General features: G+C 43.2%; 1 protein-coding gene across 1 annotated transcript in view; it reads left to right on the top strand.

The window, feature by feature from the left end:
- The window catches only part of MROH8 (maestro heat like repeat family member 8), a 59942-nt gene that overhangs the window by 36694 nt on the left and 5603 nt on the right, over positions 1-17645 (top strand). Inside the window, exons 13-22 of the mRNA XM_045980872.1 lie at positions 2284-2419; positions 5627-5817; positions 6778-6915; positions 7191-7305; positions 7618-7758; positions 9092-9256; positions 10362-10517; positions 12403-12525; positions 13981-14080; positions 14330-14395. Coding sequence (XP_045836828.1) covers positions 2284-2419; positions 5627-5817; positions 6778-6915; positions 7191-7305; positions 7618-7758; positions 9092-9256; positions 10362-10517; positions 12403-12525; positions 13981-14080; positions 14330-14395 — 1331 coding nt within the window. The remainder of the gene's footprint in view (positions 1-2283; positions 2420-5626; positions 5818-6777; positions 6916-7190; positions 7306-7617; positions 7759-9091; positions 9257-10361; positions 10518-12402; positions 12526-13980; positions 14081-14329; positions 14396-17645) is intronic.

The following is a 17645-nucleotide window of genomic DNA, read 5'->3' as shown; positions in this document are numbered from 1 at the left end:
TTCACACTAAAATATGTAAACCATTGCCTTATAGGCTAACATTGTGTTTTCCTAATTCAGATGCATTCCCAGCACACTTACAACTTGCAGCAGACCAAAAGCATTTTTAAAACACTTCTTTCACAATAAATAGCTTTTCAAATTACTTCATTTACACCCTCAGGAATTCAGAGAGGGGGAAAAAAAAAGGATAAGTAAGTATAGGAATTTCTTAATTTCATCCCAAGAATGAATGTTCATCTTCTGTAGTCTACTTCACCAGCTATGAGCCTTTTCAGCATTTCACGTTGCCTTTCTGGCCTTCCCTTTAGGAGTCCTTTAGGACCTTCTTACTCTGTTTTATCCACAGATTAGAATGATCAGAATAGGGAGTGACATGTTGGAATAGTCCTTACGCCTCTCAATTTTTAGAGCGATTCTAATACATAGACAACTGGAAGACCACACTTGATCTAGCACACAAAGATACCTTGTGATAGATTCCGAAAATAAGAGAATGGATCAAAACCATGAGTAACTCCCAATCTTCCGCCCATAATGCTCCTTTATAGTGTTTATATACAATTATATATATACGACTCATGCCCCACCTTTGAGTCAACAATAGAAGAAAGTTATTACACACTGTCTTTCTTCAAGAGGAGATCTCTTGGGGCGCCTGGGTGGCTCAGTGGGTTAAGCCGCTGCCTTCGGCTCAGGTCGTGGTCTCAGAGTCCTGGGATCGAGTCCCATATCGGGATCTCTGCTCAGCAGGGAGCCTGCTTCCCTCTCTCTCTCTCTCTCTCTGCCTACTTGTGATCTCTCTCTCGCTGTCAAATAAATAAATAAAATCTTAAAAAAAAAAAAAAAGAGAGAGAGAGGAGATCTCTTCCTGATCCCTGGGTGGTTCAGTTGGTTAAGCATTTGCCATCAGCTCGGGTCATGATCCCAGGGTCCTAGGATCAAGCCCCGCATCAGGCTCCTGGCTCAATGGATCATGATAATATCATTGTCATCAATGATCATTGCTTCTCCCAACCTCTCTGCAGCTCCCCCTGTTTGTGTGCACCTCCCCTCTCTCTCTGTCAAATAAATGAAGTCTTTAAAAAGAGAGAGAGAGAGAAAAGAGATCTTTTCTGAAGAAAATCAAAGATTTATTTCTGTGCTTACACTTGTCCAAAATTTAAGGACCATAGACTGGGTTAAATAAATCTGTGAATGCCTTCTGTGGGCCTAGCATTGTGCTAGACCTTGAGGGATTCATGGAATAAAAACTGGGCATCATCTCTGCCTCCAGAGGGAACAGAGAGACATGTACAGAGAACCAAAAATAGCACACGTAAGATTGAGGCAACCTCTATAAAGGAGAAATTTTGAAAAAAATAAAGTTTAAAAAAATTTTTGGAAGTGTTATGAGAACCCTCATGAGAGACATGGTAAAGAAGCAACAAGAGCTTCACAGAAGAGAGGATATTGGAGCTGGACCTAGAAGGGTTTTGTTGATGGGCAGTGGAGAGTTTGGGAAAGGACCTTCCAGTTTAAGGAAATGAGATGAGCAGAGCTAGAGCTGTCGAAGTCTGTTGTTAGTTTGGTAAAGGTGAATGGTCTGGGATAGCCAGAGCACAGGTATGTGTGTGACGTATTTTTAGCAGAATAAAAGGTAAGATTGAAAAGGTAAATTAGGACTAGTTTGTCCTGAAGCCCATGATGAGGCATAGAAACTTGAGTTTGTAAAACCCTGAGAGTGGAGCACCTGCGTGGCTCAGTCAGTTAAGCATCTGACTTCAGCTCAGATCATGATCCCAGAGTCCTGGGATTGAGTCCTTGCTCAGCAGGGAGCCTGCTTCTCCCTCTGCCTGCCATTCCCCCTGCTTGTTCACTCATTTTTCCTCTCTCTTTTTAAAGGTTTTATTTATTTATTTGAGAGAGAGGGAAAGAGAGAGAGAGAGAGAGAAAACAAGCAAGGCCAGGGCAGAGGGAGAGGCAAACTCCCCACTGAGTGGGGAGCCAGACATGAGCCTTGATCCCAGGACACTGGGATCATAATCTGAGCTGATCTAGGATCATGATCTGCTTAACCAACTGAGCCACCCCTCTCTCTGACAAATAAATAAAATCTTTAAAAAACAAAACTAAGAGTAACTGTAGTGAAATCAGATTGTTAAGACTTTTCATACCCTAAAGAGCTGAGCAGAGAGGAAAACCACTTCTAGATCGGATTCCATATTCTAGGAAGGTTGTAGTCATCGTGGTGGGCTTGGGATAAGCTATCTCCTGAAGCCTCCTATTCTTTGGGATTTCTAGGCATCTGGCTGAGGTGTGGAGAACTCTGGAGGTGGAACTGCCCAGCACTACCTGGATTCTGTGGAGACTTCTGAGGAAGCTACAGAAATGCCATAATGCGCCCACCCAAGAGAAGATGGCCTATGTGGCTGTTGCTGTAAGCCATTGAGATTTGCCCCTTCCTACTTCAGCACAGTGTGCTCCCTCTCTAGGGATAACTGGTCCAGCGCTCCGTTTGGAGAGTGTCTTTCTTCAGCCCTCACAAAGTTTGCTTCTGTCATCCATGTATAAATCTATAATGTCTCTACCAAGGGTTTGACATGGAGGGGGCTCGGGAGAATGAAGGAATCAGTAGGGTTTAATGAAGTTTGGTTTAATCGGTGTGGTTAAATATTCCCTTTAAAAAATATGTATCATCTGGGGCACCTGGGTGTCTCAGTTGGTTAGTTGTCTGGCTCTTGATCTCAGCTCTGGTCTCATCTCAGGGTTGTGAGTTCAAGATCCACATTGGGCTCTACCTCGGGCATGGAGCCTTCAAATGAAATGAAATATTCATCATAGTTAAAGAGTAATACACAACTTGTAAAGAAAAAAGTCAAATAATATGGAAGAATATAACATAGAAAGAAAAGGTTCTTCCTGAGCAGAGTTTGGCAAACATTTTCTGTAAAGGACCAGAAGGCAAATATTTTGGGTTTTCAGTCCCCACAGTCTCCAAAATGTATTTTTTTGATTTTTTTTAAATTTTATTTATTTATTTATTTGACACAGAGAGAGAGATTACAAGTAGGCAGAGAAGCAGGCAGAGAGAGAGGGGGAAGCAGACTCCCTGCTGAGCAGAGAGCCCGATGTGGGGCTGGATCCCAGGACCCTGGGATCATGACCTGAGCCAAAGGCAGAGGCTTAACCCACTGAGCCACCTAGGTGCCCCTTCTTTCCAGTTTTTAAAAAACAGTCTTTCGAGAATCTAACAACCATTCTTAGCCTAGCTGTGTCTTCTCCCTAAAAATGAACTTTCTAGAAGTATTTATAGATATATAAATTTTTTATGTATATATTTATTTGGTATAGCTTTTCCCTATTTTTTTAAGTAGACATTTTCAGAGTTGTTTTAGGTTTACAAGAAAATTGAGCAGAAAGTACAAAGTTTCTATTCTCTGTCCCCTACATGTACAGCCTCCCCACTATCAATATATAATTTTTATTTTATTTTCTTCCCTACCAGCTTATAGTTCAGCTTTCTCTAACATAAGTTATTATACAGGTTTTCTTTAGCTTCCAGAATTTTTCTGACATCTCTAATCTGCCATTGTCTCCTCCCCTATTCTCTCTGTTCTTGTGGATTTATACCTTTTTTTTTTTAAGATTTCATTTATTTATGTGACAGAGAGAGATCACAAGTAGGCAGAGAGGCAGGCAGAGAGGGAGGTGGAAGCAGGCTCCCTGCTGAGCAGAGAGCCCGATGTGGGGCTCAATTCCAGGACTCTGGGATCATGACCTGAGCTGAAGGCAGTGGCTTTAACCCACTGAGCCACCCAAGTGCCCCTATACTTTTTTTTTAAATCCCTGTAATGTTATCTTAGTTTTAGGAGTTGTGTCAGATAAAGTTATATATTTAATCATGTTAGCCTATAAAATTATATGTATATATTAGTAGGTTCAAATTACATATATCATTTGATGATCTGTTTGTTTAATTTAATAATATAAACTACTTTCCATTTCAAAATATGAGACTCTCTTATCCTTTTCATGCTGCATAGTAATTCATTTATTATTAACTTCTTAAAAATAGATAATATGTAACATGGTACAGAACCATTTATTTGATTTCCAGGTTTCCTCTTCATGAACATTTTGACAATTTTTAAACTTTTGCCATTAAAACAGAACTACAGTAAACGTAATCATGCATATAAAATTTTGTCATACATACCCAATTATTATTACTTTTTTTAATTAGACTCCACCCCCAGTGTGGAGCCTAATGTGGGTCTTGAACTCACAACCCTGAGATCAAACACTGATCTGAAAAAAAAAAAAAAAAAAGACCTGATCTGACATCAGGAGTTGGATGATTGGAGCACCTGGGTAGTACAGTCAGTTAAGCACCTGAGTCTTGGTTTTGGCCCAGGTTGTAAGATTGAGTCCCACGTGGGCTCCCCACTCATCATGGAGTCTCTTTAAAACTCTCTCTTCCGGGGCGCCTGGGTGGCTCAGTGGGTTAAAGCCTCTGCCTTCGGCTCAGGTCATGATCCCAGGGTCCTGGGATCGAGCCCCACATCGGGCTCTCTGCTCCGCAGGGAGCCCGCTTCCTCCTCTCTCTCTGCCTGCCTCTCTGCCTACTTGTGATCTCTCTCTGTCAAATAAATAAATAATATTAAAAAAAAAAAAAGACTCTCTCTTCCTTTTCCTGCCATGCTCTTTCTCTACAATCAATCTATCTATCTATCTATCTATCTTTTTTAAAAGAAGAGTTGGACACTTAACCGACTGAGCCACCCAGGCACCCCCTAATTATTTTCTTAGGATTAAGGCCATTGTAGGGGAATTTCTAGCTCAAGGGGTAGACTTACTTAAATTTTTGAGAATTCCCAGATGGTCCTCTAAAACATTGCCTTCTACCAGTCATATATGAGAATGCCCATTTATCCACACCCTTACCGCACTGAGCATCCCTAGCCTTTTCATTGCTACCTAGCTGATAGGTGAAAAAAAATTATTATTTTAATTATATTATTGTTATTGGTAAGATTAAACATTTGTAAATGTTTTAGGGTTTTTTTTTTTTCAAAGACTTTAATAATTTGACAGAGAAAGATTGAAAGAGGGAACACAAGTTGGGGGAGTGGGAAAGGGAGAAGAAGAAGGCTCTTTGCAAGGCAGGGAGCCCTATGCAGGACTTGATCGCAGGACCCTGGGATCATGACCTGAGCTGAGGGCAGATGCTTAATGACTGAGCCACCCAGGCGCCCCATATATGTTTTTTAATTAGCCATTACATTTTGTGACTTATCTGCTCATGTTCTGTACACCAGAGTTCCTCATATTAAATATGCACACAAGCCACAGTCAGCTGAGGATCTTACTGAAATGCACATTCTAATGCAGCAGATCTGGGGTGGGGCTTGCATTTCTAACCAGCTCCCAGATGATACCAGTGCTGCTGGTATGTGGCCCGCACTTCGAGTAGCCTTTCCATTTTCTTCTTATTGATATATAAAAGTTTATGTATTAAAAATATCACATTGGGGTGCCTGGGTGGCTCAGTCAGTTAAGCACTCAGGCACAAGCAGAAATAAAGCAAAAGTAAGGAGCAATGCTAGCAGGAGTTCAGCTCTATGGTGTGCCTTTTCTACCACAGGCAACAGATGCCCTTTATGAGGTGTTTGTGGGGAACAGGCTCCGAGCAGCTACATTCCGACTCTTTCCTCAGCTTCTCATGACACTGCTCATCCAGATACACCACAGCATCGGTCTCACCATGTCTGATGTCGCCATCCCAAGTGGCCTGTACTCGGAACAAGAAATGTCTTCAGAGGTCACCCCTTTGTGGTACTGCCTGTCATGATTTCATTGACCTTAACTAACACTAAGCTCTATGCACTGTAGTAGGTACAAAGATAGCCAAGGTATGGTTCCAGCCAAGGGAGAGCTTATGATCTGCTATCATGGGACATCAGGATGAAACGCCCAGGAATCATTCTGGGCTCTCACTGTTTGGTTGTCTGTTTTATTAGCACCAAGATAAACTCAGTAGAAATTCATTAGTGTCACGGTGGCACATGACTTTCTTTCAGAGGAAGTGCTGTAATGTGGATTATTCAAGAACACCTCACTAAAAGTGAGGAGAACTGAACTGTAGTTCTCATTCATTGAATAAACTATGTACTCTGGGGCAAATCTTCCTTTGTTCTGTGCTTTGGTTTTCCTATCTGTAAATTAGGTCAGACTAGGTATTCTCCAAGGACCCTCTAGTTTTAGGATTCTCTGGTGTTATAGCTAGCTTACTAGTTCAGTAAGTAATAGAGATAGTTAATTTTATTTTTTTTAAGTAATCTCTCCACCAAATGTGGGCTTAAACTCATGAAACAGAGATCAAGAGTCACATGCTCTACTGGCCCCAGTTGTAGGGGTAGTTTAAAGTTGTAAGGATAGTATTGAGGGTACCTGGGTGGCTCAGTTGATTAAGCACTTGACTCTTGATTGCAGGGTCATGAGTTCAAGCCCCTCATTGAACTCATGAGGGCATGGAGCCTACTTCAAAAATAAATAAATAAAATATAATAAAAAGCAGTGTGGGTATATTTTATGGGGGGAGGAGTATATACTGTACCTAAATAAAGCTTTTTTAAAAAAGCAGTGGGTATGGGTTTGGGTTTAGCATCCCATATCATCTATTTTATCCAGAGCTATCAAATGCATGGCCCTCCTCCATGGTAGAGCAGGGTGATTGTGTGCTGATGAGTTGGAGGGATCTATTCTATTCACTTGTGCTGCTTTGGTTTGATTTAGCTTCGCCATACAAGCTACAAAGACTCTCCTCCTCAGAACGTTGTGCTGGCAGGAATTCAACATCATGGAAAAGAATAAAGGATGGACCCTCCTGGAAGGAAAAGAGTGCCATCTTCAGGGAGTATCTCTCCTTGCCAAGTAAGATTTCCTTGCCGTGCATACCTGCTCTAAATCAGCATTGCTTTAGATATTTTTCCCCCCTTCTAGTTAAAATAGCAACCAAGGTTGAATAACATCACAGGTTAAAATACCCATAATTCCAGGTAGATTTTTTTCAAACGTCCTGCCACTGCCATACCGTCCTCTGCACCTAAAGCTGGGCAAAATCTTCAGTGGGCCCCTGGCCCCGGGCATAATGCAGTCTGGATAGGAGCATTTCTAAGAGGTGTCCTGTTGGGTGTTCTGTTTTGCAGTGCATTGCTGGAAAGAAATCACCTCCTTGCACATAAAGTCATGTACTTGTTGGTCCCTCTTCTTAACCGAGGGAATGATAAACATAAACTCACATCTGCAGGATTTTTTGTGGAGGTAAGATTCGTTGGAAACTGGATTCCAGAAGCCTATAAAGCCACAGTATCTGCCTTCCTGGGCCCTATCCAACTTCATGGCAGGCTGGGATCCACTTCAGATGTGGGATAGAAAGAGTTTCAGATTCAAGCCTACTGAAATTCTTCTTGCCATATATTCATTATTCAGCATTCTTTATGTACCTACAGTGTAAACATTACCCTGTCACATAGTAGAGGAAAATAATACATTTTGGAGTTGGTGGGAAGGTGGTTCCCCTCATGAAAAAGGGCTTAAAGGTAACTTCTTTGGCTGATTTCTGGGTTCTTCCAGCTTCTCCAGAGTCCAGTGGCTAGGAGACTACCCAGCATATACTCTGTCGTCCGCTTGAAAGACTGGCTACATCACGGAAATAGCGTCTTCAAATTTCTTGCCCTAAAGGGACTGCGCTATCTTATCAAACACCAGGAGATGGTAGGAGGGGCCCCCAGACCACTGATTCGTAAGTCACAAATCAAACATACCCCAGAAAGATACCCAAGAAACTGGTAACAGCCGAGAAGGAAATTGGGTAGCCTGGGAATAGGAGCAAGTAGGAATACATCCCTTTGTACCTTTTAAATTTTATGCCTAGGAAATATGTAAGTACTGACTTAAGTATTTCATGAAATCCTAAGAAATAATTCCAAGTCATGTATATTCATAATATTTGAAACCTATAATTTGTATAAGGTGGTACCCTCACTGTCATCACAGCCTGGGTGACATAAAGGTGTCCTTTTATGTCTTGTACCGTGTTGCCCTAAGGACTACATTGGCTAGACCATATCTGCTCCCAGGATGTGTATCATCTAAACAAGGATTGCTGACATTCATGTTGAAAGAGAGCTCATTGTCTACAGACATAGCTAGAAACCAGGCCTGGATCAGAAGGAAAAACCAATCCCTGGGCCTTCAATTTTATCACTTGAATTCTATTTTTTTAAATATTTAGAACTCTTTTTTTTTTTTTTTTTTTTAAGATTTTATTTCTTTATTTGATAGAGAGGGACCACAAGTAGGCAGAGAGGCAGGCAGAGAGAAAGGGGGAAGCAGGCTCCCCTCTGAGCAGAGAGCCCGATGCGGGGCTCGATCCCAGGACTCTGGGATCATGACCTGAGCTGAAGGCAGAGGCTTTAACCCACTGAGCCACCCAGGCGCCCCTTTTTTAAATATTTAAATATGTATCTATATCTGAAACAAAGAGGACAGATGCTAGCATGTTAATTCTGGTTGTTTGGATACACGAATATTTGTTGCCTTATTCTATTTACTTTTTACATGTATGTTTTAAACTATAAAACTCTGAAATTGCTTCCTTTTGGGAATTTGAGAAGAATAGAATCCCAGTTCAGAATGGTAAGGACCCTTAACGGTCCTCAATCTCTGCCTGAATTCCTCCAAGGAATCTTATTGCCTCTGGATACATTCCATATTAGAGAACTCACTATGACCTGAGCTAGCCATTCCACTTTTCTCTTATAGGAAGCAATTTCTTACATTAATCCTAAATCGGTTACTGGCCATCCCCACTGGGTCCCACTTCTGACCAGTGAGGCAGCTTACAATAGCTCTGCCCCCTTCTCTATGTATCAGCCCTGCCAATACTGGGAGGGCAGTCATGGCGTCTGATTACTTTTCTGCTCTCAACTAGCCAGTGCTACCAATTCAACAAGCACCAGGTACTGAGTAAAAGTGGGGAGCCCTACTTTGCTATCAGATAAAGTGCTCTCAAGAGGGTGATGGTGCACTCCCTTTGGACACACAGAGAGAAGGCATCAAGAGTCTGTTGCCGTGCATCTTAGACCTCTTATGTGAAACCGATGAGAAGATTGTTTTGTTGGCCATCCAGATACTCCTACAACTTGTTGGAACAATGGATTTCACCACCCTGACAGCCATGATGAAGACTCTGTTCTCCCTATTTGGTGATGTAAGACAATGAGAGAGGAGAGACTTTCCTAGGGGAGGGTAATCAACATAACAAGAAATAGAAATTGGAATAGTAATAAATATATTCTATTTTATATAGATCTTTTTTTTAAGATTTTATTTATTTATTTGACAGAGAGAAATCACAACTAGGCAGAGAGGCAGGCAGAGAGAGAGAGAGAGGGAAGCAGGCTCCCTGCTGAGCAGAGAGCCCGATGCGGGACTCAGTCCCAGGACCCTGAGATCATGACCTGAGCCAAAAGCAGCAGCTTAACCCACTGAGCCACCCAGGCGCCCCTATAGATCTTTTTACGTTCACAGCACTTTCAAATCTCCTCTCTTAATAAGACCCTTCCAGGTAACCTGTGATGTTAGTAGGACTGGTGTTAACTGTTAACATGGTGTTAACATTCAAAAACAAAAACAAAAACTGAGATGTAGAGACTTGCCGGGGTACCACCCTGATCATGGGTTGAGGAAGGAGTTTGTATAAGAAAAGATGTCTTTCGGGGCGCCTGGGTGGCTCAGTGGGTTAAAGCCTCTGCCTTCGGCTCAGGTCATGATCCCAGGGACCTGGGATTGAGCCCCGCATCGGGCTCTCTGCTCCGTGGAGACCCTGCTTCCTCCTCTCTCTGTGCCTGCCTCTCTGCCTACTTGTGATCTCTGTCTGTCAAATAAATAAAATCTTAAAAAAAAAAAAAAAAGAAAGAAAGAAAAGAAAAGATGTCTTTCAAGGAACAATCAGGACTGGGTCAAGGTGGTGGACTATACATCTGTCCCCATCCCATATCCCAAAGATTAAACAAAAAGTTCATAGAGCACAATGAACTCTTCCTTGGAAGAGTCAAGTACGGCAAGGCTGGGATTCTGAATTTCAGCAAAACAGCATGTAGCTGTGCTGACCACGCTTCCTATTTGCAGAATGAGAGAACAACAAGTCCTACAAAGCAGCAGGTCCTACTATCTCTATATATTTGGCTTCTTGCCCTCAGCTACCTACAGCTAAATAGCCTCATGTTAGGACTGGGGGTTCACCCAGCCTAGCCCTTATAAGTTAAGCGTGAACACTTTCAGTGACTGCTTCCCTTTGGATACTCCCTTTGTAGGTGAGACCTGATGTTCACCGTTTCTCCATGACCCTCTTTGGAGCCTCCATAAAGTCTGTGAAATACACAGATAAGAAGGGTGTAGAGAATCAAGTCCTGGACAGCTTGGTTCCACTACTTCTGTATTCTCAGGATGAAAATGATGCAGTAGCAAAGGTAATCCCTCTGTCAACTTTTTTCATGCCCGAATAACTTCCAATCCAGAGCCAAATCTGCAAATAAGCATTCCATCTTTGAGGGCGGGGACTTTGTGGTACCATCTTTATTCACCATCTTCTATAACACAGGCTGCCTTTCAATTATTTTGCCTAAGTGAATTGTGTGAAAAATCTTACTCTTTATTTCTGTATAACATATCATGGTCCTTTGTGGGTAAGAACAATCTATTATACCATTTTGTAGCCCCACCCCAATGTTTAGCCTAGCACAGAGCCTAAATACAGTGCCGGATTCAACAAACTCTTTTTGTTGACAATGACAATATCCCATTATCTTTTTCCTTTATTCAAGAACTGCCTTCTGGCCTTTAGACAAATAGACTTGTGTTGAGGCTAAGTCAGAAATAGTAGCTTCTTGGGGTGCCTGGGTGGCTTAGTGGGTTGGACCTCTGCCTTCAGCTCGAGTCATGATCTCAGGGTCCTAGGATTGAGCCCCGCATCAGGCTTTCTGCTCAGTGGGGAGCCTGCTTCCCCCCCCACTCTCTCTCTGCCTGTCTCTCTGCCTGCTTGTGATCTCTCTGTCATAAATAAATAAAATCTTAAAGAAAAAAGAAAGAAAGAAAGAAATAGTAGCTTCTCTGACAATCTAGAGAAGCCTCTACGTCTCCTTAATCTTCCAAGAGTTTCTGCCATAGAGTTGTGGGTAGGAGGTCATCATTTTTGGTACTGTCTCATTACTCAGGAGCTTGTTCGTTCCAATCTGCTAGTTATGATCACCAGATATAATAGTCCAGAAGTATGTTTAGGCTGCAAGGATTCTGGAAAAATGCTGGAGCTTTCCCTACCCGTGTTCCCCATAGCAGAAATAAAAGCAGGATCAGAAACCAGACTTAATATTATGGTGGGCCCTGGTACCTTAACCTGGGAGGAATATTATGGTCTTGTAACCAGAAATATGGACTATTTCAGGGCACCTGGGTGGCTCAGCCAGTTGGGCATCTGCCTTTGGCTCAACACTGTAAGCTCCAGTTCATTTATTCTCACTGCTATGCAGAATTTCATCTTGAGGATATCCTCACACTTCTCCGGTGCTCCTATTCTTGGACATTCAGAGTGTCTCCAGTTTTTCATTATTACAATGCTGCAGTGAGCATTCTTTTACGTATTTCTTTGTGTACCTGTGTGAGAATTTCTTGAGGGCACAAACTCAGAAGTAGAATATCTGGGTATCTTTAACTTTATTAGATATTTACAAATAAACAAGGTAACTGAACTAACTTGTATTCCCATCAGTCCCCAAAGGAATTTTAATGGCCCAAATCTAGTGGACCTGGGACAAGTATTTGCTTGAATACTCGTAAGGGGTGGTGTGTGGTACCTGGGAGGCATTCTGAGAGCTGTGAACAGAGAAGCCCACTAGCTTGCTAATTTTTAGGATCTTGCTAAATTTTACGCACGCATCTGGATTGGGAGGGGATCAGTACTGTCCAGAATTCCTCCCAAGCCAGAGATTCCACAAGGGCTGTGAGGAGAGGAGCTCCACTTCCCTGTATAAAGTGACAGGAGAATGTCACAGAGCAGCAGGCGTGTGAAGAGCCCTATCTGTCATGCGTGGGGTCGTGGGAACCCCTGCCCCAGTCCCTGCTCTGGTATTACACTGGATGGCTCTCACTTCTGTCTCAGACCAGTGGTTTCTACAGCCTCCCCACAACTCTGCAGGTTTCATGGGTCCCCTTTAGGGGTACTGTTTGGAGAAATTGAAAGAGGGCAGGACTGTGGTTCCTTTCCATCCCTGCTCTCACTTTAGCCAGTTTTATTTGAAGAAAGTTTACTTCAGCTAAAAAATGTCTGAAGATGCTGATCTCAGATAATCCTTTTCACAGGAAAGCAGACAAGTCCTAACGATATGTGCCCAGTTCCTGAAGTGGAAGCTGCCCCCGGAAGTGTACTGCAAAGATCCCTGGTACATCCGCCCTAGTGAAGCTGGAGCAGTCTGCAAATTCTTTGTATGTGAGCAATAATGGCTTTGTTCACTCGTTTATAGGCTAGCATACTTATTTTTTTCTGATGTAGTTTTTAATGGAGGAACATGACATCCCTCATCCCTTCACATCAGCAGCTGATATCCATGAACTGTCTTGTATGAGGAATCTATTTCTCTAGTTTCCTCCGAACTGAGTCACAGACTCACTTTCTGTTACTACGTTTCCTCATAAAAAAGACTCTCTTTTGAATTCTTGGGAGCCCCACTAACCTGGGTCAGAGGCTATGGGTCAGGCTGATAACGGTACGTGCAAGTGAGTGGAACTGGGTTGTGTATCGCCTTTACCATGATCTCTCATCCTTTTCTTGGATATAGTGGATTGTCTTACCCTCCACTAGAGCGTGTTTAGGAGGCCCCCAGCAAGGGTTACCTTGCTGTTGTCAGCCATGCAGCATGATGGCAGCACGCTGCTGGCTCTGCTAGGGCCCAGATGGTGTCCTTTCACCTCACAAACGTGACAAAGGTTCCTGGGGCCCATCTCAGGGGCAGATTCAAGCCAGGGAGGCTTCAGGGGGCCCATCCATAGTTTTCTGGACTTCTGACTCTAGGACTGCTGGGATCCTACTACAAAGACGCTAGGACTGGGGTCTTCCGTATGTGTAACCTATTTAGGACCCAGTGCAGGCTCCTCTGATCAGACTTAATGGGTCTAGGAAGCCTCACAGTACCATTGTGTCAGCCTTTCCACTGAGGATTATCTCTCTGACCTGTACCCGAACCTATATCCAAGGCCCTGGGAGCAGAAACTCAGTGCTCTCAATACACAAGATCATAGGTTGTCCATGTGACATCATAAGATCTCTGGGAACAGATTCTGATGATCCTCCTCCTATCCCTGAGCTGCCCGTCTTTGTAACAGAACCACCAAAAGGTCCATTTATTCACCCAGTAAGTGCAACATATCCAATATGCAGTGGGCCATGGAGAACCCCGAAACATGGCAACGATAGAAACTTCCTAAGGGAGCTTGCTAGCTAGTAAAGGCAATAAAACCTCTGTGGAAAATTAAATAGAAACTCAAGATGGAAAATGATATGTGCCAAGAGAGGGGTACTTGCAGAAATGCTCAGAGCAGAGGGAGCGATCCGGGAGGAGCTGATTGGGAGGCAGAGCTCAAGGCAGAGCTGAGGGAACAGAGAAGACAGATACAGAGAAGTGGAGATGGATTTAGAGTCACCACGGGCACAATCTGCAGAGTAGGGGGCTGTGAGCACAGTGTGTCCAGAGGATGTAACTCTGTCCAGGGACGTTGTTGTGACATAACATTCAGTAAGCAACTGTAGTTACTATTTCGAGCCCCATATTCTATGTGTCTCATGTCCGGCATCGTCCCTGGCTCTGGAAACTGCAGCGAGGCTGACAAAAACTGTGGTGTACTTCACTCCTTCCTACTCTTCCTTTTTTTTCCCCCACTTAGGGAAAAAAATGCCAGGGGAAAGTTAACCTCCTCGCCCAAACATTGATGTTCTCCAAGAATGCAAAACTGCCTATCAGAAGAGCAGCAGTCTTATTTGTAGGTATAAACAATCATTTCATTTCTACAGTCGCTTTATCCTATATTTTCCCAAATTGTGTTTTTGGGTATCCCAGTTCTTTATGAAGATGACCTTGAAAACACTTCTTTGGAGAAAAGGGCTGTTATCTCTAGGTAACTTTCAGGCACTTGAAAGTCAAGTTTTAAAATCTTAATTATCAAAAGACCAATTCTGCCAACGGCTTAGAGCCAAAGCCAGACCACAGCCTCACTGACTTTCTCCTGCATTTAGGACTCTTATTAAAGTACGTGGATCAAAATGAGCTCAGGATGAAGGGCACTGACTGGATAGAGAATGGTGAGTGATCACACACCTAGATTTGGTTTGGGGTGATTCACATTTCAAAAGGGATCGGAGGTGGTGGCTGTGGGCAGGCTGTCTGACAGAGCTCAAACCCTGGGAACCAGAGGACCTGACTTTTGCAATAATAAAGACCTTGGAGACCTCAAGTGAATGACAGTCTCATCCCAGTCCAAGTCCCCCCATTAGGAAAGGACACGACCCTACTGGTCTGGAAACCACTTTGACGAGTGTCTTGGGAACAATTCCTGATTCCACCTAGAAATACCATCTGAGTAAGTTATGACGATAGCTCCCAGGTACCCATGGGGATGCCTGCAGCACTATTTTCTATAAGTGGTTGTCCTGTGAGGGGGCAGGACTTGGTAATACAGAGGTTTAGAGTCATATAAGGCAAGCATCATGTAAATAAATGGTTTCCTGAATTGGCAGCGAGTGGAAATTTTCTATAACGATACAGCTTTAAAGATTTAGCTCTCAAAGAATTATTTATTCCCACTTAAGAAGCAGTCACACAATTAGAAAATGCCATGAAAACACCAAGCCTCACAACTCGAAAGTATGTATTATGAGAACCAAATTAAAATCCTGGGGGCACCTGGCTGGCTCAGTCGATAGAGCATGAGACTCTTGAACCCAGATGCTGAATTCAAGCCCCATGTTGGATGTAAGGATTACTCAAAAATAAAATTTTCCAGGGATGCCTGGGTGGCTGAGTTGGTTAAGTGTCCAACTCTTCATTTCAGCTCAGCTTGTGATCTCATGGTGGTGGGATTGAGTCCCACTTCAGGCTCCATGCTCAGCAGGGAGTCAGCTTCCCTTTTCTCTCTGCCCCTCCCCAGCTCTCTGTCTCTCAAATAAATAAATCTTGAGGAAAAAAATCTTAAAAAAAAAAAAAATCCTGAACAATTCACTGCCTTTAAAATAAAAATATGTAACTGGTAAAATAGCCAGAAGCTGGACATTATTTAAGAAAGATTATGAGAGGATATGAGGGCGATCTAGCTGCGACATCTGTCACCCCATTGATCGCCAGGGTTGATTCGGCTGATCTGGCTGGCTAGGCGGGTGTCCCCTTCCTCCCTCACTGCTCCATGTGCGTCCCTCCCGAAGCTGCGCGCTCGGTCGAAGAGGACGACCTTCCCCGATAGAGGAGAGGACCGTTCTTCGGTCAAGGGTATATGAGTAGCTGCGCTCCCCTGCTAGAACCTCCAAACAAGCTCTCAAGAAAGATTATGAGAGTGGGAGGCCTGGGTGGCTCAGTCAGTTAGGCATCTGTCTTTGGCTCAGGTCATGATCCTGAGGTGCTGGGATCAAGTGTCAACATTGGGCTCCTTGCTCAGCAGGAAGGAAGCCTGCTTCTCCCACTGCCTGCCACTGCCCCCTGCTTGTGCTCACTCGCTCGCTCGCTCTCTGACAAATAAAATCTTAAGAAAAAGAAAGATTATGAGGTGCAGCTCCTTGGTGACTCAGTCGGTTAAGCATCTGCCTTTGACTCTGGTCACAATCACAATCCCAGGGTCCTGGGATCAAGCCCCACATCGAGCTCCCTGTTCAGTGGGAAGCCTGCTTCTCCCTCTCACTCTGCCGCCCACTCCCCCTGCTTGTGCTTTCTTTCTCTCTGTCAATAAATAAATAAAAACCTTTAAAAAGAAAAAGAAAGATTATGTGAGGGATGTCTGGCTGGCTCAGTCAATAGAGCATGCAATTCTTGGTCTCAGGGTCATAAGTTTGAGCCGCACATCAAGGGTAGAGTTCACGTAAAATAAATTGATTAAATTAAAAGGAAAAATACTTGTAGAAAAAGATTATTAGAGGTATTAACTAGATTTGTTGTAGTGGTGATCATTCTGTAGTATATACAGTGAGTTCCAGCCCTGTGCTGAGTGTAGAGATTACTTAAAATCTTGGGGCGCCTGGGTGGCTCAGTGGGTTAAAGCCTCTGCCTTCGGCTCAGGTCATGGTTCCTGGGTCCTGGGATCGAGCACCGCGTCAGGCTCTCTCATCCGCGGGGAGCCTGCTTCCTCCTCTCTCTCTCTGCCTGCCTCTCTGCCTACCTGTGATCCCTGTCTGTCAAATGAATAAATAAAATCTTTAAGGGGAAATAAAAAAATCTTTAGGGGCAGCTAGCTGGCTCAGTCAGTTAAGCATCTGCCTTTGGCTCTGGTCTTGATCCCAGGGTTCTGGAATCAAGCCCCTTTAGGCTCCCTGCTCAGCAGGGAATCTACTTGTCCCTCTCCCTCTGCCTACCGCCACCCCCAACTTGTGCTCACTCACTCTCTCTCAAATAGACAAAATCCTTTAAAAAATTAAAAATAGGGGCGCCTGGGTGACGCATTCGGTTAAATGGCTGCCTTCAGCTCAGGTCATGATCCCAGGGTCCTGGGATCGAGTCCCACATCGGGCTCCTTGCTTGGCAGGGAGCCTGCTTCTCTCTCTCTCCCTCTGCCTGCCTGCTTGTGCTCTCTGTGTGTCAAATAAATAGATGGAATCCTTTTTTAAAAATTTAAAAATAAAATTTTTAAAAAATTTATAAAAGAGGGCGCCTGGGTGGCTAAGTTGGCTAAGTGACTGCCTTCGGCTCAGGTCATGATTCTGGAGTCCCCGGATTGAGTCCCACATCAGGCTCCCTGCTTGGCAGGGAGTCTGCTTCTCCCTCTGACCTTCCCTCTTCTCATTTTCTCTCTCTCTCTCTCTCATTCTCTCTCTCAAATAAATAAAATCTTTAAAAAAATAAAAAAGAAATAAAAAACTTCAAACTATGAAGATGCCCTGAGCATTTTCGAGTTCTTGGAGAATTGGAAATTAAAAACAAAGCCTTATCTAGGGGCACCTGGATGGCTCAGTTGGTAAAGCGTATGACTCTTGATCTTGGGGTCATGAGTTTGAGCCCCACAGTGAGTGTAGAGATTACTTAATTAAATAAAACTTTTTTAAAAAGAGAGCTTTATCTAAGTACTCTACCAAAGACAGATCCATAAAGTAAAAGAATGATAGATTTATTGATGTAAAAAAATTTAAATCAACTTTGAAAAAAAGCAGACAAAACTGAAAACTAAACAAAAATTTAGGGAATATATTTGCAATATGATAAAGGGTTCATATACTTTAAATAAATCAGTAGATCTCAAAAGAAAAGTGGAAAGCAGTATGAATAAGCAGTTCATAGGAGATGAATGGCCAATAAATGTATGAAAAATATTTACTATTACTAGTAATTAAAATTTTAAAAACAGGGGCACCTGGG

Source organism: Meles meles, chromosome 16 (assembly GCF_922984935.1).
Source record: "Meles meles chromosome 16, mMelMel3.1 paternal haplotype, whole genome shotgun sequence".
In the NCBI taxonomy this organism is placed as follows: Eukaryota; Metazoa; Chordata; class Mammalia; order Carnivora; family Mustelidae; genus Meles; species Meles meles.
The sequence above is the reverse complement of the archived record's forward strand: the minus strand, read 5'-3'. Positions and strand labels throughout refer to the sequence as shown.